The following is a 23,415-nucleotide window of genomic DNA, read 5'->3' as shown; positions in this document are numbered from 1 at the left end:
GGTACAGATGGGCCCAACAAAATGCCGACTGGACCTCTCAGGACTGGCCTCACGTTCTCTTCACCGACGAATGTCGCATATGCCTTCAACCAGACAACCGTCGGAGACGAGTTTGGAGGCAACCCGGTCAGGCTGAACGCCTTAGATACACTGTCCAGCGAGTGCTGCAAGGTGGAGGTTCCCTGCTGTTTTGGGGTGGCATTATGTGGAATTGACGTACACCGCCAGTGCTCATGGAAGGCGCTGTAACGGCTGTACGATACGTGAATGCCATCCTCCGACCGATAGTGCAACCATATCGGCAGCATATTGGTATTATAGACTTTCAGGGATAATGGAGGAGGGGTAAATATATGAAATTGACGTAAGTGACGCAGTTCCAGAAGACCTAGTCTAAAGTTATAAGCGAAAATCGTTCTGATACCTATGACAGTGGAATACATGTTCCATTACTGTTGTTGCTAAGATTGCAGGATAGGCTACTTTAGAGGTGGTAGCATCGACCAAACAGCAAAAAACTGTCAGGTAACATGGGCTCTAAAATTCATGCGTTACGATTTGTGAGCACTTGCTCATCTTCGCTACTGTGAAACACATGTGTTCTACTGACCAAATGCCCATAGCTTCCGAGGTATGCACTTTTCAGCCCATGTTTACTAGATAATTTTTTCTTGTTTATGTGCATACTTGCGCCCCTGAAAGCTGCCTGTCGTGAAGTCGCAGTGACAATAGTACAGGTACATGAATCCACTGTCAGAGATATTAAAACGATTTTCGCTTACCCTTCTCCATCACCCTTGAGAGTTTGTAACATCATGACGGAATCACCCCGTATATAGATGATTCAAAAGGTGGCGCACAAACACATGTAGCTGATGGCGGAATCGAAATACAACCACTTTGGAATGGGAACTTGTGGTCTTGGAAGTAATCCTGAAGCTGAGAAAGCTTTGGAATGTGAAGAACAACAACGACAGTCGATGCACGCGCTACTTAAGTACGACAAAGATGTTCAGTGTTTACTCATTGATGTTGTACATTACAGAAGGTGTTCAAAATGACGATCATCGCATTCAGTACAGGCATAATATCCTATTAGAAACCTCTAGGGCAATTTTCCAAGTCTTCCAAGTCCACTAGGAGTCGCACCAACCTCTTCAGACGCTGCAAGTATTCTGGAAAGAATTGTTCCTTCGTTGGGAACTGGTGTCACGTACACGAGGGTTCTGATACAGGAAAAAAAAAAGAAAACCCTCGTTACATAAGGAGAGCTCGGTGGCCATATGCATGTGGTCTTCCCCTTCTGGTTCAACGCCTGGGTCGGCCGTTGTGGCCGAGCGGTTCTAGGCGCTTCAGTCTGGAACCGCGCGACCTCTACGGCCGCAGGTTCGAATCCTGCCTCGGGTATGGATGTGTGTGATGTCCTTAGGTTAGTTAGGTTTAAGTAGTTCTAAGTTCTAGGGGACTGATGACCTCATATGTTAAGTCCCATAGTGCTCAGAGCCAACGCCTGGAATATGTGGTACTGACAAGGGAACCTCCCCATCGCACCCGCCTCAGATTTAGTTATAAGTTGGCACAGTGGGTAGGCCTTGAAAAACTGAACACAGAGCAATCGAGAAAACAGGAAGAAGTTTTGTGGAACTATGAAAAAAATAAGCAAAATATACAAACTGAGTAGTTCATGCTGAAGATACGCAACATCAAGGATAGTCTGAGCTCAGGAGCGCAGTAGTCTCGTGGTTAGCGTGAGCAGCTGCAGAACGAGAGGTCCTTGGTTCAAGTCTACCCTCGAGTTGTAAGTTTAATTTTTTATTTTCAGACAATTATCAAAGTTCAGGCACTCACACATAATCAAATTCGCTCTCCAAAATTCCAGGACATGTTCAGATTTGTTTGGACATATGAAGGATTTGGCGGTCTACACACGGAAAAATTTGAAAACGTTAAAAACATACGTTTTGACAGAGCACAGGGATAACTGTGCGACTGTGAAACTGTTGCATTCATTTGTTGCAGTTTATGTGACAAACTCTTATGTTTTCATCGTTTTTTTGGGAGTGATTATCACATCCACAAGGAAACCTAAATCGGGCAAGGTAGAAGAATCTTTTTACCTATTCGCCAAGTGTACAAGTTAGGTGGGTCGACAACAAATTCCTGTCATGTGACGCACATGCCGTCACCAGTGTCGTATAGAATATATCAGACGTGTTTTCCTGTGGAGGAATCGGTTGACCTATGACCTTGCGATGAAATGTTTTCGGTTCCCATAGGAGAGGCACGTCCTTTCGTCTACTAATCGCTCGGTTATGCGGTGCGGTCGCAAAACACAGACACTAAACTTATTACAGTGAACAGTGACGTCAATGAACGAACGGACAGATCATAACTGCGAAAATAAAGAAATTAAAATTTTCACTCGAGGGAGACTTGAACCCGTTCCACAGCTGCTCACGCTAACCACGGGACCGCGGCGCACCTGATCTCATAGCGTCTTTGTGTTGCCTATGTTGCACATCGACTGCTCAATTTGTATATTTTGCTAATTTTTTTCATAGTTCCACACAACTTCTTCCTGTTTTCTTGGTTGATCTGTGTTCAGTTTTTCAAGGCCTACCCACTGTGCCAACTTATAACTAAATCTGAGGGGTGTGCGATGGGGAGGTTCCCTTGTGAGAACATCACCTACTTGCACAGAAAAGCAGGATGCCCGAGCTCCGTCTAGTTGTATCCACATATGATGACGCATGTTACGTCAGATACCCTCTAACAGTTGCTCGACTTCGGCAAGTGTGCATTGACTGTCCTTGTTCTTCCTGACATTCCAAAACTTTCACTGCCTGAGAAGTACTTCCAAGACCACAAGGTCCTGTTCCAGAGTTGTTGTATTTCGAGTACTCTATCAGCTCCTTCAGTGTGTGCGCAATCCTTTGAATCAGCCTGTCACTGGAAACAGCTACTTACTGTATTCACAAAACATGCGACATGTCACTTACTGAATCTGCCTGTCCCTGGAAACTGCTGCTCTTGTTTACTGCATTCACAAAGCGTGCTGCATGACACATTTGGAAGCGCATTGCATTACTTACGCGTTGCTCGCTGGAAATTGAAAATTTATTTGCAAAATGACACTGCATTTCAGTTCACACACCGATTTCAGTTTACTTTTGAGAAAAAGGATCGTCCATTTTTTCTTTTTTCCATTCAGTTTTTTCACGACGATGGTTCTCATTTTTTGGAGAGTCAAACCATTGCTATCGTCAAACGAATCTCATCTGAATACTCTAACAACAGGGCAATGCATTTCAGTGTGCGTGATAATAGCATCTCGATCACCTGGGCTTCGCTCTCTTCTCTGCCGTCCACACCACGTTCACTGCACCTGCTCATATCCCGGCTCATAGGCATCGCTATTTACCCACTCGCGAATATTTTCGTCATCTACCTCTTCGTGATAATAAATGTTTTGAAGAAAATATTCGTTCTGATTAGAACAGAATGCTTCAGACTTACTTTTTTATTTTTTCAAAAATCGTTGAAGTGTGCACATATTATCCACAGGTCGGATAATCCACACCGCGAGCTTACGGATACAGGAGAAATGACGCATTGGAAAATTCTGTTTCAGGTGGCGTTTGTTGAACTGCTCAAGGAGCTGAGAAGAGAATTTGATAAACACGGTTACCTGCTGACGGCTGCAGTGGGTGTTGGTCGTTACCTAGTTGGGACTGCTTACGATGTACCCCAATTATGTAGGTAAGTTGAAACGACGAGTCACATAAGTGTACCCATATTTCCACTATCAGCATGGAGACAGTAGCGAAACATGTTCATCACTTAACCTTCGACAGATACCTGGACTTCATCAACTTGATGGCATACGACCTTCACGGATCGTGGGACAACAAGACTGGTCAAAACTCCCCGCTGTACGCCAGCTCTGCTGACAAGACGGAGGCTGAGAGGCAGCTGAACGTGGTGAGTGACTGCTGCCCCCTTCCCCCGCCGCCCTCAACGCCCTGCCCTCCTACTCCAATCCGTAACTGGAGACTCCCAAAGCGAAGCAGGGAGGACAATGGCCGCTCACTTCTTACTTCTGTGTGGCCCCCAGGACTCCAGCGTGCGCTACTGGATCCAGAATGGCGCAGACCCCTCAAAACTTGTTCTGGGCATGGGGACCTACGGGAGGACGTTCACTCTGGCCAGCACCGCCCACACCGGCGTCGGGGCTCCGACAAATGGACCCGGCACCGCTGGACCGTACACCAAGGAGGCTGGCATGATGGGCTACAATGAGGTACTGCAACACTTACATATTACTGGCTTGCTGTCCTCAGGCGGCTTTTTCAATGTTGTTGTTTTGTTCATCCATCACCTGAAATGTTTAATGTAGTTATCCATTCCAGCTGTCATTGGCGTTTCTACAAAGCAGTTGCATCCTGTATTGTCAACAGTCGCTCCACCACTCCTGAACTACAATTTTCAGCAGTGGCGCATGTCATGATATCTGTCCAGTCATTCTACCTGTTCATTTTCCTGCTAGATATTTCATCTCAATGACTCGTTGCAGCATTTCTTCTTTCCACACTCTATCAATCAATTTGACCTTCAATCTGTTTCCTGTAATACCCCATTTCAAAGGCTTCCAATTTCTTCATTCCTGACTTCATCGGTGTCCTCGTTTCGCATACAGAAATGTCCGCAAAACATAGCTTTTCAGTAATCCTTTTCTGAGGTCAGCAGCTGTTTCTTTTCACAGGAAGCCCTTTTCCCTTGTGTAATCCTTGCTGCTATGTCTTTATCGCATCTTCCTTTATCTAATCAGCTTTCGAGAAAGCAAAATTCTTTCGTTTCTTCAAGAGTCTCTCGTCCAAGTTTAACGGTTATCGATCCAGCACGTCCGCCATTTGTCTGCCTCCGTAGTAGCTGAGTGCTGTGCAGAGAACATGGGTTGGATTCCCGATAATGTGAAGGATTTCTCTCTGGTGGGAGGACTGGAACAAGCTCCAAACAACCTCGTGATGCCAACAGAGGACCTGCTGGAATGAGACATGGCGGTTCTAAGGTCTGCAAAGCTGACAACGGCCGGAAGACCGGTATACCAACCACACGCCCCCTCTTAACCCTCACCCCAATCCCGCACCCCCTCCCCCGCCCGCCTTTCCCCGCACGCTTACATACACACATCGCGTCCATATGACATCATTGCCCGAGGATTACACTTTGGTCGGTCCGTCCAGAATGCCCCCCCGTCTGAGGCTGCAACAGCGGTACTGTACAGGGTTTTCCGAAACAGTCTGAAAAGCTTGTAAGGCTCGAATTCAAAGAAATAGTATCGACAGCAGTTGAGACATTTATACCAAATAAATTAACAACCCACGGAACTGATGCACCATGGTACATAAAACGGGTCAGAAGACTGTGGCCAAATTTAAACGAACGCAAAATCTCCGAGAGCGGCGATCTTTTGCAGAAGCTCGAAATTTAGCGCGGATTTCAATGCGAGATGCTTATAATAGTTTTCACAACGAAACTTTGTCTCGAAACCTGGCAGAGGGGGGTACGAGAGCGGACGTGGGCTACGCTACAGGCGACAAAAGGCCGAGAGTGATTATTGATTATCAACAAAAGCAGTTACACTTAAAGATATAGCTCTCAGCGGAAATCTGTTTGCTTATATATACAGGGTCCCATAGGACAAATGACGTGAATCAGAACTCCATCGACAAACTTTCAAAGGTGGTAGTATGGACCAAAAAAAGAAATAAATGTCTAGTAAACATGGGCTCTAAAATGCTTACATTAAGAACTGTGAGCAATTCATCTTCGATACTGTGAAACAAATCTCTTCTACTGCACACTCCTTGCTTTCCATATTTAGAGAGGTGGTGCTATAGAGCAAAACAAATAAAAAAGTCTAGTAATCTAGAGCTCTAAAATGCATACCTTAAGAAGTTTGGACACTTGTACAGTATAAGACACGCGTTTCACAGTATAGAAAACGAAGTGTTCATAGCTCGTAAGGTACAGGAATGAATTTTAAAGCCCAAGTTTGCCGGACATTTTATCGTGTTTTGCTCCTTACTGCCATTTCTCAAAATATGGAAAACTAGAGCTTGTAGTACTAGGTAGTTATAATTAAACTTTCTCTGTTTAACACGTTATAACACGGAAACTAATTAACGTACGGCTAGCATTAATGTCCAGAGTACGGAGTGCATGATTTCGATGCGTCACAGCGCCACCGTCCAGTTCCAACTATGGCCACCAGGTGCCGTGATCAGTCATCATGATTCATAGTCTCACACTCCTGACCATCGCATTGCACTCGTTGAGCGTATCAACAGCAGCTTGGACGAAAAGAGCAGAGCATTATTGTTGAAGCTCTATTATCAAAACAACAGTAATGCTGCAGCTGCACTTCGAGAATATCGCCGGCTGAAAGCATTACGGAAGGGTTCTCTTTCTCCATCTGCTTTGCGGAGCATGATGAAGAAGTTCGAATCAATTGGAGAACTGGGCGCCGCTCCGAGAAAAGGCCGACAGCCGGTCGCACCACAGGTGGCTGAAGAAATCGTTGTTCCTATGGCAGACAAGGCTGCGTGCAATTCCCGATCGTCAGGCAGTGCGCGTGCTGTGCCACGACTGTTGAATATTCCGTGGCCCACTGTACGGAAGGCGCTTCGAACCATTCTCAAATGGTATCCGTACAAGATCCATATCGTACAACAGCTTGCACCACAGGACGCACAACGAAGTCTTGACTTCGCTCTCCAATTTCTCACAGGGACTGGAGTTAAGGGGCTCCGGAAAGGCTCAAAATCATGAAAAGTTCAATTTTTACTTTTTTGCGTTTTCTGAATCTGCAGACTATTACCTTTTAATAGATATATAATTTATTCAATTCCGAAGACTACAACTATTTTTAAATTTTTTTTGAAATGTGTTCTACATGGGCGTGACCCACTGTGGCGCTGTTAAACTGCTGTCAAATGGTGGTATTATTAACGTCCGTGTTCATCAGGTACATTTTAGTGATGTGAGATAAAGTATGTGTTGTGGCTAACCTGTGATGGTTCAATATATATCGCTGGTGTGATTGTCGATTGTTTCATGTTCATTTACTCTGTCGTTATCTCGAAAATATTCGTAATTAATTCTGTTTTTGAGTCTCTGTTTTGTTGAAGTATAATAATGAGTAAAAGTAAAGTTATTAGAAATCCTCCGAAGGCTTTTAAGAAAAGGAGAAATGTTGGAAAGCCAAAGGTATTTAGAAATATGGGAATGAAGATAGGTTCTAACATGGTACGAGCGATGCTTGCTTTAGACAAGGAACACCTTCGGGCTGCAGACAGGGCTGTAAAGAGTCTAGAAATACAAGCAAGAGTAAACAGGAGGAGGAACAAGAGGAAGCTGGAGGAGGAGTTTGCAGAGGATGAAGATAATCCATCCTATGGACCTGGAATGCACTAAAATGTTAATCCAATCTTTGTCGCTCGATTCCCAAAACTTTTATTTTCTCATACTAATTACATGTTTTCTAAGGATCTTCCAAACATATTTGTTTCAAACTTTCAGTAAATGTTACACAGTACCTTCTGCATAATTTAACACAGCCTTTTTCCAAAAAACTGTATATTTTTGAATATATAAATAAAAAATTGCAAAAAAATGTTGTGAATTTTCATTACAATTGAAAAAAAAATCATCTTTAATAACTGAACTAAAATTTTGTAAAATCCCTGTGTTAAGTTGTAGCCCATATTCCAATACATAATCTGTAAAAAGTTCAACTTCCTACCTCAAATACTTTGTGAGGAAAGATGTAATTTATAAGCGTTATTTTAACATTGCAAGTATAGGGCGTTCCGGAGCCCCTTAACGAGGGCTGGTCCTGGAGCGTCCTATGGACAGACGAAGCTCATTTTTCTCTTAAGGGTAATGTGAACACACAGAATTGCCAAGTGTGGGGATCTTCAACTCCAGTCACTGTGCATAAAGTTCCTCTGCATGATGAACGTGTCACCGCATGGTGTGGCTTCGTGGCCACGTTCATCTTTCTTCCATTCTTATTTGAACAGTTTGGCGCTCAGGGACCAAAGACGTGCAGTGCGAGTGACCAGCGTTACTGCGATATGCTTCGCCAGCATGTCATATCCGTCCTATAGGAGAGAGACGCACTGAACTCAACAGTTTTCATGCAAGATGAGGCCCCACCACACATCGCTCGTGAAGTTCACCTGCTTCTCTGAAACACATTCGGAAACGATCGAATTATCAGCCGATCGTTTCGAAATGCTCGGCCCGCACGCTCACTTGCTCTCACTCCCTGTGATTTCTGGTTGTGGAGACAGGGTTTACCAGAGGAACATTCACACATGTGCTGATGTGAAGCGCAGCATATCAAGAAAGGTAGCCAGCATACCTACGGACATGCTTCGTTCTGCTGTGCAGAAAGCATTCCTGCGCTTTCAGCCTCTTCTGGACACTGATGGGCGCCATATTGAGCCCCTTTTGTAGCAGTAACGGAACCGATATGTAATGGTATGGTGTACCGTAGCAGCACATTAAAAGTGTTTCAATTGAATTGATTCTGCGTTCAGGGTTGCCACAAGTTTTTCCAAGTGAAATTTCCTGATGTTTCCCTGATTTATAGACAAGTTTAGCATTTTTCCCCGACAAATTTTGAGATCTCAAGGGCAAATAAAGACATAAGTTGACAAAAAAATGTGAGGACTTCCGTACTTCTCCCCCGTGTCAGCAAAAATCTTAAGTACTAACATCAACACCATCTTTTGTAATGATCTGTTTTCAGGTGGAGAAAGCAAGCCAAATGGTACATGTGTTTCATTAAGACCACTGTTGTTATTTCATTTCAATGAAACGAAGACATCTAGTGACAAAAATACGCATTTCCTTGGAGTCACAAGACAGGTTTAAAATACCTTCACTGATTTCACAAATAACCTCAGAAAAAAGTAGACCTCTTGAAAGAAGCGTGTAAGACAGGGAAGAGTTGGGTAAATCAACACTATAGGTGACCGCCAATAAAATGGTTATTTCCCACTGTGTTGTATCTATTATTTTAAAGGTATTGTGTGATTTTTCTTTCGAGAAATATATGAGTACATAGCATACAAACCGCCAGCGACTGCACATTTTTCTTCTTCTTATCAAGCACACTTTCTAATATATAAATTAATTACGAAGTACCAAAATGTACTACAATAAATAAAAAGTCTATAAAACGCCGCGCTGTACGATGTACTTGCTGTGAGACAGTCGCAATTCCTTAAATCCATCGTCCCCTTGTCGAGGTCCACCTCGGTCCTGGGACCATGAAAATCCGTCGCATTATGCCACACACGAACAGACCCGGCATGCAGGCAAATCAGTGAGACTAGATCCGACGGGCAGGGCCTGCACCTTAGTGGGAAACGACGGGTTTCATATCGGCAGGCCCGATACGTTAGAGATACCCGCAGAAATGGTCTGCGATTTTTGCCCGTTGCGGAAATCCACTCGTGCGGCCAGTTATTCACGTGTCACAAACAACATGTTGATGAAATGAGATCTCGGTGATCAATCCATGCAACAGAAGTACTCTGAGAATGAATACTAATGAGGATAATTAGCAACTCACCGCAAAGATGATCGCTGAGCCTCAGACAGGCACGCTGAAAAGACAATCACACTCTCAGAACTAAATTTTCAGCCCTAGCCTTTGTCAGAAAACAAGAGCACACACACATTCACACAATCACTCAGACACAACTCACGCACACATGACCGCCGTCTGCGGCCGCTGCGTCAACAGTCTCTGAGAATCAGATTCGAACAAACCATTCCTCACGCCGCCCTGGCTGTTCTCGGCAGCTGTTATGCCAGCGGCAAGAAGTTGTGGCAACACTGCCTGCAAGGTGTGGTGAGTGGTAGCAAGGGGAGAAGCAGTAAGAATGAGGGAGTAGGGAAGCGGTGCACTTCTCAGCTGCGCCCAGCCAGCGACGATGCATGGCATAGTGAACGAACCATTTCATCTACTGCTATAAAAACCAGACTTTTTCCAGTGTTTTTTTTAATTTCCCTGATATTTCCCTGACACGTTTGAAATTCCCTGATATTCCCTGATTTCCAGAACTTGTGGCAATCCTGGCATTATTTCTCTTCCACATGTCCTTGACATTAATGCTACGAAGTTTGGTCCTCGTACGGTAATTAGTTACCGTGTTATAACGTATTAAATAGGGGAAGTTTAATTAAAACCTCCCGGTATAAGAGATTTGTTTCACAATATCGAAAACGAAGAAGTACTCATAGCTCTTAGGGCATGGATTTTAGAGCCCATATTTTTCTAGACATTTTGTTCTTGTTTCCATCCATACTAACACATGTGAAAGTTTCTTGTGGGAGTTCTGGTTCACCCTATTGTCATGTGGGAGATAACTTTTGTATCGCCGTGTATATTTGCCCTGCCACAACAATAAGCACACCTCTTAGAAAAAATCAGGCACACGAGGATACGTGACGTTAATACCGTGTAACAACAACTCCAGCTTTGATAACGCCATTTGACCACACTATACGGCTCCAGTTAGCTGCTGTACAATTTCTGCGTTTTTTGGTAATTTTAACACGTGCATCTTTATGTATCGCTGTAAGCAATGGTGTCTTGCAGTGTGCCAAGCTCCAAATGTCCGTTGCTGCTGCAATTCGATTACCAGTTCTATCGCTCGGAAACTGGTTGAGGTGGACCTGCATTCATCGACAGCAGCGATTACTGTCGGATTTGAAACCGATCGTCGTTTAGAATGCTTCACACTCGTCCCAGCTGCCTGGTGGTTAGGATGTTTCAACGACCGTTGTTCTTACACCGATTGGTACAGCATTCCTCGTAGACTTGTTGGACACTCCACGTTCATACACCAACAAACCATATAACTTCGTTCCATTTGAGAAGTCCCCTTTGGAAAATTATAAATTACTAGGCTGATAAACCTCTTACGTTATTTGATTTTCAAACAGCTGAGCAAAACTGAACGTACTCAAACATTTCTCTCTTTACTTATTCTGATCAACAGTAAACTGACATACAATATTTTTTTATTTTTATTTATTTATTTTTTTTTTTTTAGCGCAACGCAATCTGACTTTCAATAATCCCTACAAAAGCCTCGTCCTGACTAACAATAACCTATACTTTTCATGAATCACTTACCTCACAAAAATATTCGTTACTCAAACTACTGCAATACATTGAGCGCCAATACTGCCAGCTAAGTAAAAGATTCTAACTACTGAAGGCACTAACTACTGATAGGCATAGTTAGCAAATGACAGATTTTGATAGAGAACAAACAATGTACACTCCTGGAAATGGAAAAAAGAACAAATTGACACCGGTGTGTCAGACCCACCATACTTGCTCCGGACACTGCGAGAGGGCTGTACAAGCAATGATCACACGCACGGCACAGCGGACACACCAGGAACCGCGGTGTTGGCCGTCGAATGGCGCTAGCTGCGCAGCATTTGTGCACCGCCGCCGTCAGTGTCAGCCAGTTTGCCGTGGCATACGGAGCTCCATCGCAGTCTTTAACACTGGTAGCATGCCGCGACAGCGTGGACGTGAACCGTATGTGCAGTTGACGGACTTTGAGCGAGGGCGTACAGTGGGCATGCGGGAGGCCGGGTGGACGTACCGCCGAATTGCTCAACACGTGGGGCGTGAGGTCTCCACAGTACATCGATGTTGTCGCCAGTGGTCGGCGGAAGGTGCACGTGCCCGTCGACCTGGGACCGGACCGCAGCGACGCACGGATGCACGCCAAGACCGTAGGATCCTACGCAGTGCCGTAGGGGACCGCACCGCCACTTCCCAGCAAATTAGGGACACTGTTGCTCCTGGGGTATCGGCGAGGACCATTCGCAACCGTCTCCATGAAGCTGGGCTACGGTCCCGCACACCGTTAGGCCGTCTTCCGCTCACGCCCCAACATCGTGCAGCCCGCCTCTAGTGGTGTCGCGACAGGCGTGAATGGAGGGACGAATGGAGACGTGTCGTCTTCAGCGATGAGAGTCGCTTCTGCCTTGGTGCCAATGATGGTCGTATGCGTGTTTGGCGCCGTGCAGGTGAGCGCCACAATCAGGACTGCATACGACCGAGGCACACAGGGCCAACACTCGGCATCATGGTGTGGGGAGCGATCTCGTACACTGGCCGTACACCACTGGTGATCGTCGAGGGGACACTGAATAGTGCACGGTACATCCAAACCGTCATCGAACCCATCGTTCTACCATTCCTAGACCGGCAAGGGAACGTGCTGTTCCAACAGGACAATGCACGTCCGCATGTACCCCTTGCCACCCAACATGCTCTAGAAGGTGTAAGTCAACTACCCTGGCCAGCAAGATCTCCGGATCTGTCCCCCATTGAGCATGTTTGGGACTGGATGAAGCGTCGTCTCACGCGGTTTGCACGTCCAGCACGAACGCTGGTCCAACTGAGGCGCCAGGTGGAAATGGCATGGCAAGCCGTTCCACAGGACTACATCCAGCATCTCTACGATCGTCTCCATGGGAGAATAGCAGCCTGCATTGCTGCGAAAGGTGGATATACACTGTACTAGTGCCGACATTGTGCATGCTCTGTTGCCTGTGTCTATGTGCCTGTGGTTCTGTCAGTGTGATCATGTGATGTATCTGACCCCAGGAATGTGTCAATAAAGTTTCCCCTTCCTGGGACAATGAATTCACGGTGTTCTTATTTCAATTTCCAGGAGTGTATTTACCTTAATAGTGTTCAAAAGTCATAATATAAATACCAGTTCATGACAACCAGTCTTACAAATTTCCTTTCTCTGACGGACACACGTCCAGATCGTCCGGTCTCAAAATTCTGCCATCTCTCTTCCCCACATCCGCCACTGCTGGCGGCTGACCTCCAACTGCGCACCGCTACGCGCTGTTCACGTCCAACTGCCCAACGCTACAATAGCGAAAATTACAACAATGCAAACCAGCTACAGCCTGCACACAGCACAGTCAGTGATTTTCATACAGAGCGCTACGTGGCGTTACCAAAATAAAATCCTAAACGGCCTACTTACACATTGTGGTCATGGATATATCCAAACACGACAGCTGCTTTCTGCCATTCTGCCATGCCTCCTTGTCAACCCTATTTGCTGCGCTGATTCCATTCGAGCGACTGGCACGCAGACACCAGTTCACTCACATGACGAACGTCAGTGGCGGGAGGGTCACGTGACCGCCTGGTACCAGTTCTGTACCGTGTACAGCGCTCCAAAGCGACCAGTGAATACATTTAAGGGGCCGATTAATATTTTTTCTGGTGACCTTATGTCGACAGTAATACGTCACTCATAACGAAACAACTGACCTTCAGCCGTCGGTACACGGGACGACTTAGTTAACGTTGACGGGCCACTGTACGAGGTTTGTGACGTCACTCCCTGCTATTTCTAGGTGAGGAGCGATTTCGTGACGGGAAACACAAAATAATACAAAGGGCTGAGCGGAGACGTTTTTGCGTGAAGTCAGGACACTTGTTTGTCCGCCCCCACAGCTGAGTGGTCAGGTGCGGCAGAATGCCATGCGAGGGACCCGGGTTCGATTACCGGCTGAGTCGGAGATTTTGTCCGCTCGGGGACCGAGTGTTTGTGATGTCTTCATCATCATATCATCCTGATCGACACGCAAGTCTCCGAAGTGGCGTCATCTCAAATGACTTGCGCCAGGCGACCGGTTTACCCGACGGGAGGCCCTCGCCACACGATATTTTTATTACACTGCTGACCATTGAAATTGCTACACCACGAAGATGACGTGCTACAGACGCGAAATTTAACCGACAGGAAGAAGTTGCTGTGATATGCAAATGATTAGCTTTTCAGAGCATTCACACAAGGTTGGCTCCGGTGGCGACACCTACAACGTGCTGACATGAGGAACGTTTCCAACCGATTTCTCATACACAAACCGCAGTTGACCGGCGATGTCTGGTGAAACGTTGTTGTGGTGCCTCGTGTAAGGAGGAGAAATGTGTACCATCACGTTTCCGACTTTTTTTGATAATGGTCGGATTGTAGCCTAGCGCGACTGCGGTTTATCGTATCGCGACATTGTTGCTCGCGTTGGTCGAGATCCAATGACTGTTAGCAGAATATGGAATCGGTGGATCAGGAGGGTAATACGGAACGCCGTGCTGGATCCCAACGGCCTCGTATCACTAGCAGTCGAGATGACAGGCATCTTATCTGCATGGCTGTAACGGATCGTGCAGCCACGTCTCGATCCCTGAATCAACAAATGGGAACGTTTGCAAGACGACAACCATCTGCACCAACAGTTCGACGACGTTTGCAGTAGCATGGACTGTCAGCTCGGAGACCATGGCTGCCGTTTCCCATTGACGCTGCATCACAGACAGGACCGCCTGCGATGGTGTACTCAACGAGGAACCTGGGTGTACGAATGGCAAAACGTCATTTTTCGGATGAATCCAGGTTCCGTTTACAGCATCATGACGGTCACATCCGTGTTTGGCGACATCGCTGTGAACACACATTGGAAGCGTTTATTCGTCATCGCCATACAAGCGTATCACCCGGCGTGATGGTATGGGGTGCCATTGGTTACATGTCTCGGTCACCTCTTGTTCGCATTGATGGCACTTTGAACAGTGGACGTTACATTTCAGATGTATTACGACCCGTGGCTCTACCCTTCATTCGATCCCTGCGAAACCCTACATTTCAGCAGGATAATGCACGACCGCTTGTTCTGGATACAGAAAATGTTCGACTGCTGCCCTGGCCAGCACATTCTCCAGATCTCTCACCAATTGAAAACTTCTGGTCAATGGTGGCCGAGCAACTGGCTGTCACAATACGCCAGTCACTACTCTTGATGAATGGGCAGCTGTTCCTGTACACGCCATCCAAGCTCCGTTTGACTCAATGCCCAGGCGTATCAAGGCCGTTATTACGGCCAGATGTGGTTGTTCTGGGTACTGATTTCTCAGGATCTATGCACCCAAACTGCGTGAAAATGTAATCGCATGTCAGTTCTAGTATAACATATTTGTCCAATGAATACCCGTTTGTCATCTGCATTTCTTCTTGGTGTAGCAATTTTAATGGCCAGTAGTGTATTAAAGGACCCTTGTTGGGAAGCCTTGAAGTCTAACAACACTAATACAACATTATTAGGGTTCAGTTATTTATTCACAGTGTTTACAAGTCGTTGTTCTCCTGCAGTTTCCTTGGCTGTTGCTAAGTCAGCTGCGTGTTGGATTCTAGCTGACGCTCGTCGAGTCAGCTCAGCGTTTCCACTCTCGATGTCGGGTCAGCGACGCTGTCGGCGCGGCGGCTGCTGGCCAGCGTGAAGTGGTCCTCGCGCCGGCTGCGGAACGTGCTCGGTCCCATTCCGAATCCTACTATGATCCTTGATGACCCATCTGCGATGTCGTGTCGTCGGCTGATCTCCTCCCTACCCCTGGTAGGTTTCACCACCCGAAGGCGTATGAGTGTTGAGCAGAAACACGGACCCAAGATGGCCGTGTTGCTGGCCTCCACGTTGAAGTTAGGTGCTGGCAGCACTCTGCGATGTGGCGTTCTCAGACGACAGTCAGTTTCTCCATTAGTAGATAGTAGGCGGCGAGCTGCATGAGATTCGTCTGGTGAAGACCATAATTTTGAGTAGATCTTCGGCTAGTTCATAGACTGTGCTGGAACATCTAGGACGCAGATTCTCTACACTATCGTGATAATGAAATCGAGTGCTATTACTGTGAATGCCTTCAATTCCAGTGATCAATTCATGACAAGAGCTGGAGCATTTAATGGAAGCTAGCGCGAGGTTGAAACCTTCCCGTCTCCTCTATATCTCTTTTGTTACGCAACCTTCCCTTCTACAATAACCTATGGAACCTTCCCTTAGGATTTCTATCTCTTGCTTAATAATAACAAATGAAATCTCCCCTTTGAAATTAATTCTCAATAATAATAAGTGCAATCTTTGCATACAAATTTAAAAGCCGCTTATCAAAAGTGATTTGCCGATTATTTCGAGCCGGTCGGAGTAGCCGAGCGGTTAAAGGCGCTACAGTCTGGATCCGCACGACCGCTACGGTCGCAGGTTCGAATCCTGCCTCGGGCATGGATGTGTGTGATGTCCTTAGGTTAGTTAGGTTTAAGTAGTTCTAAGTTCTAGGGGACTTATGACCACAGCAGTTGAGTCCCATAGTGCTCAGAGCCATTTGAACCATTTTTTTTGATTATTTCGACGAAACATAGAATGCGTCGTCGTCGTGGCCCTCCGTCGTTACCTGCAATAACCCAAAACTGTTCCTTACCTTTTTTAATGTTACTGGATCGCCATCTGACTGCTACATCGAACTGCAACATGAATACACTTACTCTGTTTTACTATACTCTATTAGCTGCTGGTGGGCTGTCATAATTAGTGGCTGCATTTATTATCAAAGCTAACGTTATTCTTTAATAGCAAAGCTGACGTTATTCTTTAATTAATTTGACTGAAGTTACGTAATTCACAGTTAAAACTTTTTCTTGACAACAATAAAATTTTGCAAAGTTTTACGTCGATGGTTTTTGGGATGGATTATACACAGAAATACAATATTGGTGGCAAAAATTAATTATATTCTGAAAACGATTCTTCAAATATTTGCTGTTGGTAATGATATGATTTTACAAACGTTCAAATGGGACTTACTTTTTACAATAATCTTACAAATAGCATTGCGTAAACATACCTTCAGTAGTAATGAATTTCTCAAAAAACTAATTCAATAATATTAGTTCCTCTTATGATAATAGTTAGCTGATGTCTCTGTACATCCGTTTATTACCTCTTGTAAATCATAGCTGGTGGCTGGCAGACACACCGCTCCTCTCAACCTCTCGCTTCTGACCTGTTACCGACTCCCTTCACATCTCGCTTGCTACTGACTTCCTACGAACACTAAAGTGCGGTCTCTCCCACCAGCAATACTTTCTGGTGCAGACAATCCCTGCTACCATTACAAAATGTATCAATGCGCGGTCTTTCCCGCTCTTTTCTTAAAATGTATCCATACGCCGTCTCTCCTGCCCTTTTTAAAATTATATCAATGTGCGGTCTCTCCTGCCAACAATACTTTGGTGCAGACATTCCCTGCTACCACAATTATTTTCAAAATGACAAATGTTAATTATTCCTACTTAATCCTATTAACAAAATATAAATATCTTTCATAAATTGTAGTTTGACAATAGACAATAGAAATACACACGTCTTACAAGGCTATGACGCAAATCTCGGTTCGTAATGACCGATTCTCTTCCTTAATTTGCTGAATTCACTTAACAGGCTGTTAACTGCTCTGTCGGTCCCTGGTTGCAAGCTCTTATCAAATAGAACAGGTTCTTGCAACATTCCTAACCAGCTAACAAATATTCTTATCTGCTTCCTTTGGTTTTCCATCCTCTTTCCTGTTGAATGCTTATTCCTTACTCAGCAGGTACTGTCGTCGACCTGATCCCCTGATAATGGCACGCTTCCTACTTCCGCGTCTGTCTTTTCTGTCTTTGGTATGACTTGAATTTCCCTGAGGCAATGTGAGTGAGTTTTAATACATTTTTTTCTAATTTCTACTCCTTACTATTGTGTGCCGTAACAGTAAGTTCGCCGATATTCTGGCAACGTGCCATCTAAAGTAGAACCAATAGGAAGCAATGCCGCTCCCTACGTCACAATCAGAAAGCAAGACGCCATACTGTATTTGTCATGTTCAATAGAAGCCCATAATCGGTGGGTTTTACGTTACATTTAGACCCTATGAATAGACGCAATTTCCAAGCACCAGCACAGTGAATGTCTCAAGAACGAGTCGTTATTGGTACGAGTTGTTATAATAAAATGACGCGAAACGTCATATCAGTGGTCAAAGAATTTTCATATTTAGTTATTTCCGCCTCATGACTCGCGTGCTTTGAGAGTACGCCGTTTTAATCCGGTGACCCACGAATATTCATGATAACGTTTCGTCCTTGTTAGGATTTGTTATAATTATGACATTTCGGCCATTGAAGCCTTTAGAAGTTGTGAGCTAAATTGCGGGGCCTATAGAAGCCGAATTTCACCATAGTTTACTTAGTTGCATCACAATTCGAAACCGAGGGCGTATCGAAGAGGGTTCGCGTCCCGATGTATCCAATTTCTTTCAACCTTCGTGCTTTCTAAAAGGTTGTGGGAGTTTCCTGTGAAATTAATAGGAATGATTTCTGTAATATTTACTGTTATGTCAACGTAAGTTCACTCTCAATAAGGAGTGAGTTCAATTTGGTGAACTTTTATAAGCTGATGTCCTTCGTCAGTGGACATATGTCTTTCATTTTTCTATTATCACACATTCACGGATACTGAAGTTTTTATTTATATAACACGGACGGATAACGTGACTAGTATATGGTCAACAAAGAAATTGTCAATTTTAATACAGCAACGCGCGTCCATTGTCATGAACAAACTGGAGAGTGCTGAGAGTGCAAAATCACGTTAACCAGACGGCTCTGTGTCTCGTGACATGGGATATCCCGTCTGCTTCCACATCCACGTTAGCCGCCTCGTCCCGTGTACCGATGGCTTTAGGAACGGGAGTCCCCCCTCTCCATAATGTATGAGCTATTGTTCAAAATATGAAGTCCTGATAAGGTTAACTGAGTATCTCTGGCATGGTTCTGATAACTCATGCATGTTGGGTCGATCTTTGTACTGTAGTATGATTCACTGTATAACTAATAATAAGTGCTGAAGGTAACATGATTAATAGATCAATGCAGTTCACACTGAAGACGGCGCCCAATAAACGCAATTCGGACTGAACGTTTTACATCATTTGTATGATAGCTTTCCGCTTCCACTGGCAGATTCCTGCACTTGTCTGTTTCTATCAGTAGCCTACAAGCCGACTCCCCCTAACTGAGAAAATAATTACGACAATCCGCGACCGTGTTCTCAAAGTACTAGGACGGTTGAAGTCCGGGCCAGTAAAAAACTCTGGCGAGAAAGTGCGCTTTGTAGTCGCAGGGGTGGGTCATCCGCCGCTGCGTTGCTGCCCTAATAACGGCCCTAGCTGTCTATGCTAAGTTTTGCTAAGTAAGTACCTATTAAACATATAAAACCCAGTAAAATAAGTTAAAGGTGACTGTTGAGTATTGTACTTGCAATAAAAACACAAAGAAAGACGATGGCCCTACAAAAAATAATTAAATGGATTTTGGAAATTGGAAATTTGTGGTAAATTCTTATGGGACCAAACTCCTGAAGTCATCGGTCCCTAAGCTTACACACTACATAATCTAACTTAAATTGACTTACGCTAACGGCAACACACGCACCCATGCCCGAGAGAGGACTCTAACCTCCGACGGGGGTAGCGGCACGAACCGCGACAAGACGCCCAAGACCGCGCGGCTACCCTGCGCGGCATATGGCTTTTGGTTTCCACCTTAAGTAAAAGAGTTAAAATCGGAGCTCAGTGCAGTTAAGACTGCGTCAACTGCAATAATATTTGGCAGTTTTGCCAGTTAAATCGGGCAGTTCGATAGCAAAACTAAAGTGAATTGCAAATAATATTTGGCAGATTCGTCAGTTAAATCAGGCAACTCGAAAGCAAAACCAAAGTCAAGACCCCGATTGTGCAGTACTGTAAATGTTCATCAGTGATGCTGCCACACTGTCCGCTAAAGTTCGTTATGAAACAAATCAACACTTGCGCCACGTTTACGTTTTCCAGTTGTGAAAGCATACGTCACTCGCAGTTTATAAATAAATAAACTTATATAACTTCAAACACAAACTTAAATCATCCCAGCTTGACAACTTCTACTCCATAATCCATAGAATAATTTCTGAACTGTGTGTGTGTGTGTGCGTGTGCGTGTGTGTGTGTGAGAGAGAGGAGTTATATATAAACCAGAACAAAAAATTTAAAGGCACTGTAGTTTATGATTAATGTAAGAAATAATTATGTAAATGGTCAGCATACTGCAATGTTTTCCACTGAGAAAGTATGTATCAGCTGTAAACTAAACGACACATTCCACATCATAATGACAGATTGCAATTTAGATCTACGGAATGTGTGAATACCTGTCTATATAAGGAAAAAGAAGTTGCATCACGGTTGGTGTTCCACGTGATACTGTTTTCCTCTTTCACCATTAGGACGCTTCCACCTGTGAGGTGTGATGCGCATACGAATGCCCCATCCATACATCTAGTGATATGCTAGGACATAACACCTCTACATTTTATTTTTAAGAATAACATACGTTGAGATTTCAAATATATCTCACTAAACATTTCGTATGCCTCTTTACCTCTTCACTGGACGTAGCAGATGGTGAATAAATTAACGGTGAACAACTAGAGAAATGGTAAAAAGGGAAACAAGTAGTATTGCTCACAGTGTCAACTGTAAAATTTACTTTGAATAAATTGATTTTGTTGTCGAACAATATATTGTACTTGGAAGCCCTACTCTTTCCTAAATCTGCTACAAGCAATCGATAAGGAAGCGCCGGCCGTGGTGGCCGTGCGGTTCTAGGGGCTCCAGTCCGGAACCGCGCTGCTGCTACGGTCGCAGGTTCGAATCCTGCCTCGGGCATGGGTGTGTGTGATGTCCTTAGGTTAGTTAGTTTTAAGTAGTTCTAAGTTCTAGGGGACTGATGACCACAGCAGTTGAGTCCCTTAGTGCTCAGAGCCATCTGAACCATCTGATAAGGAAGCTTCTTCCTTCTCGTTCCGTTGATTCTGCCATTGTACTCCTAATTAAAAGAAACCAAATCTTGAGCTCACATCAGGACGCAGATAGGGGCGGTCACGACGCCACAATTTTTTAGCACAGCTACAGCAAATACTCAAATCTTATTCATGTTTTCAGATCCTGGAAAAACTAAAATCTGGAGGGTGGAAAGTCACATGGGATGAAGAGCAGAAGGTGCCGTATGCTGTTCACGAAAACCAGTGGGTTGGTTATGACAACGAAGAGTCCATCCGGCTGAAGGTAACAGTGAACAGTGTAACTCTCCATCTCTTCCTTATTTATGGCGTCGAATTCTTTTTTCACAGCCTGAAAGAATCGTTCGGTATTTATAAATTTGAAACACGAACTACGAACGTTCTACACTATATCTGATCCTCTTTAACCAGTTTCCCGCCTACGAGGCCATAAGTGAGACAGTAACATTTGAAGACTTATAAAAATGTTGCAATGATATATTCTTTATTATAGAGGCTAGTTTCGATTAAAAAAATCATCTTCAGTCGTCAAAAGTTTTCTTTACAGGAAAAGCTTTCAAATTTTCTCGACTGCAGATGATCTTTTGAAGCAAACCAGTTTCAATAATTCTATGCAGCAGTTGCTTAGAAGCTGGGAACACTGCTTACAAAAAATGTGTTGGAGTGAAACAATTCGCTGAAGTTAGCCTTGCAAGCCAAAAAATATTTAACATGATGAATGAACAGTGTAGAACGTCTAGAGTTTGAGTTTCTGCTGATGGTAGTCTTCCTTACTATTCCTTGTTCTTTGTTGTGATCCTATAAGAAATATCAAAACGTTAACTGCTCAGATTGAAAAGTTGTAGATACGCTACAACTATGATTTTTTGTATTTGTTTCCAGTCGCAGTACGTTCTCGACATGGGCCTGGCTGGTGGAATGATCTGGAGCCTGGAAACAGACGATTTCAAAGGCCTGAATAGTTCTACAACCTACCCTCTGCTCAGGACGATCAACCAAGTCCTTCGGGGTTAGATGCATTTAAAAGAACGTCGGTCCGGATTCTTACTCAATTTTTGAGACAGGTGTATGTGCCCGACACTTCATTAAATGTAGAAGTCGCTTTCAGACAATGCCATTACCAGATGTACTGGCACCTGTTGAACCAATATTTATCGATTAATATGTTAATGCTTACTAATTGTTGCTCAACATTTTATATTGCATGATGCGTTGATAATTGAGTATTAAAGCAATTATTGGAGCATTAAAGGAGTGAAAGTGGATTGTGTTTAAAAAGTATCTGCGTCTTCAGAATAGAAGGTGCTTCTGGCGCCGGCATGCGTAGGATTTTCCCTCCATTTTGATCAGTATCCGCTGCCATAAACGTACTGAGACAATCCGTCTTCCATTGATATTCTTCCTCAACGCGGGACTAGAACTGTGGGCACCTAAGACACTCTGAAACACATCCCATGCATAGAGCAAGGCTTGACACAGATTTCCTCACTACACTCGTCAGTTGCTATTTATTAAAAGACAAAGACAAGTTGCTTGATTTCTCCAGATTAAATATTACTCAGTTTATCTAATGTTCTCGATCTGGTCAAAGATGAAATCAAGGGTGGCTCATAACATAGCCATAAAGTAGTTAGAGCCAAATGCTTTACGGATATACACGGCATTATTTTATTGGTATTTATTTTGTCGTGGACCACTGAATAACGTTTACAGCTAACTGAAATTTTTTGGCCATTCAGACTATGTTCGACTGAAAGGTTGTTAGTGGTATTATCATTGCACTTGTGTTAGTGAAGCTCTCGATTACGACGTGTCATCACTGGAATCACTTACTAATCCGACAGTCGCTGCAGCAAAAATGTAGCCAGTTCTCGCCACAATTAAAGTTCAGGAGAGCCACAGTTTTATTTAACCAAATGCGAATCTGTGCTCTGTTATTGGAGGGTGGAGCGAACTATAACGAAATTCGTAATTCAAGGAAGCGTATCACTTAATTCAGTACACAATTCATAGTCCACCACAGAGTAAAATTCCACCCAAGTTGCACGTGAGCTGTTTCAGAAAATAATTCATAGTTCAAAGGAACTACCTACGCTACAGTTATAAAGTGCCGACTGCACCGCGAAATGATAGTCTACCCACAACAAACATTATCAGAAGCTCAGGATCACGACTCTCGCCTACGAAAATATTACAAAAAAATAAATAAATAAATAAATAAATGGTCTCAGTTCGACAGACGTGCGGTCGACTTGACGATCAAGCTTAACATAGGTCCCTGTCTGCTGACTGCTGCAAGAAGTCGCTTCCAGGCTTTCGCTACCGTATTTACATTCGTTACTCCCGCTACGCGTAAGGATGCTGCTGTAACACGCCACCACACAGCATTTTTGCTACAATATCTGTACTTAAGATTCTATAGTTAAGCAAAAACCATAACAATGTGAACGATGAAACGCCGATTTCAATGACGCCAAACACTAAACGTGTTGATCATAGAAAAACTGATGAATGAAATGTGCTTCGACAGCACCATATTGTTGTAACAAAGAAAAAGATGTTAAAATTAATAATGAATAA

At 44.2% G+C, this 23,415-nt stretch overlaps 1 protein-coding gene across 2 annotated transcripts in view; it reads left to right on the top strand.

The window, feature by feature from the left end:
- Positions 1–23,058, top strand: part of LOC126259551 (acidic mammalian chitinase-like) — a 52,060-nt gene extending 29,002 nt beyond the window's left edge. For both annotated transcript variants that reach the window (XM_049956437.1, XM_049956436.1), the window contains exons 5-9: positions 3,632–3,759; positions 3,855–3,981; positions 4,115–4,300; positions 20,978–21,100; positions 21,718–23,058. In XM_049956437.1, coding sequence (XP_049812394.1) covers positions 3,632–3,759; positions 3,855–3,981; positions 4,115–4,300; positions 20,978–21,100; positions 21,718–21,849 — 696 coding nt within the window. In that variant the 3' untranslated portion in view covers positions 21,850–23,058. The remainder of the gene's footprint in view (positions 1–3,631; positions 3,760–3,854; positions 3,982–4,114; positions 4,301–20,977; positions 21,101–21,717) is intronic.
- Positions 23,059–23,415: the final 357 nt, after the last annotated feature.

The sequence above is a fragment of the Schistocerca nitens genome, chromosome 5, assembly GCF_023898315.1.
Source record: "Schistocerca nitens isolate TAMUIC-IGC-003100 chromosome 5, iqSchNite1.1, whole genome shotgun sequence".
NCBI lineage: Eukaryota > Metazoa > Arthropoda > Insecta > Orthoptera > Acrididae > Schistocerca > Schistocerca nitens.
The sequence above is the reverse complement of the archived record's forward strand: the minus strand, read 5'-3'. Positions and strand labels throughout refer to the sequence as shown.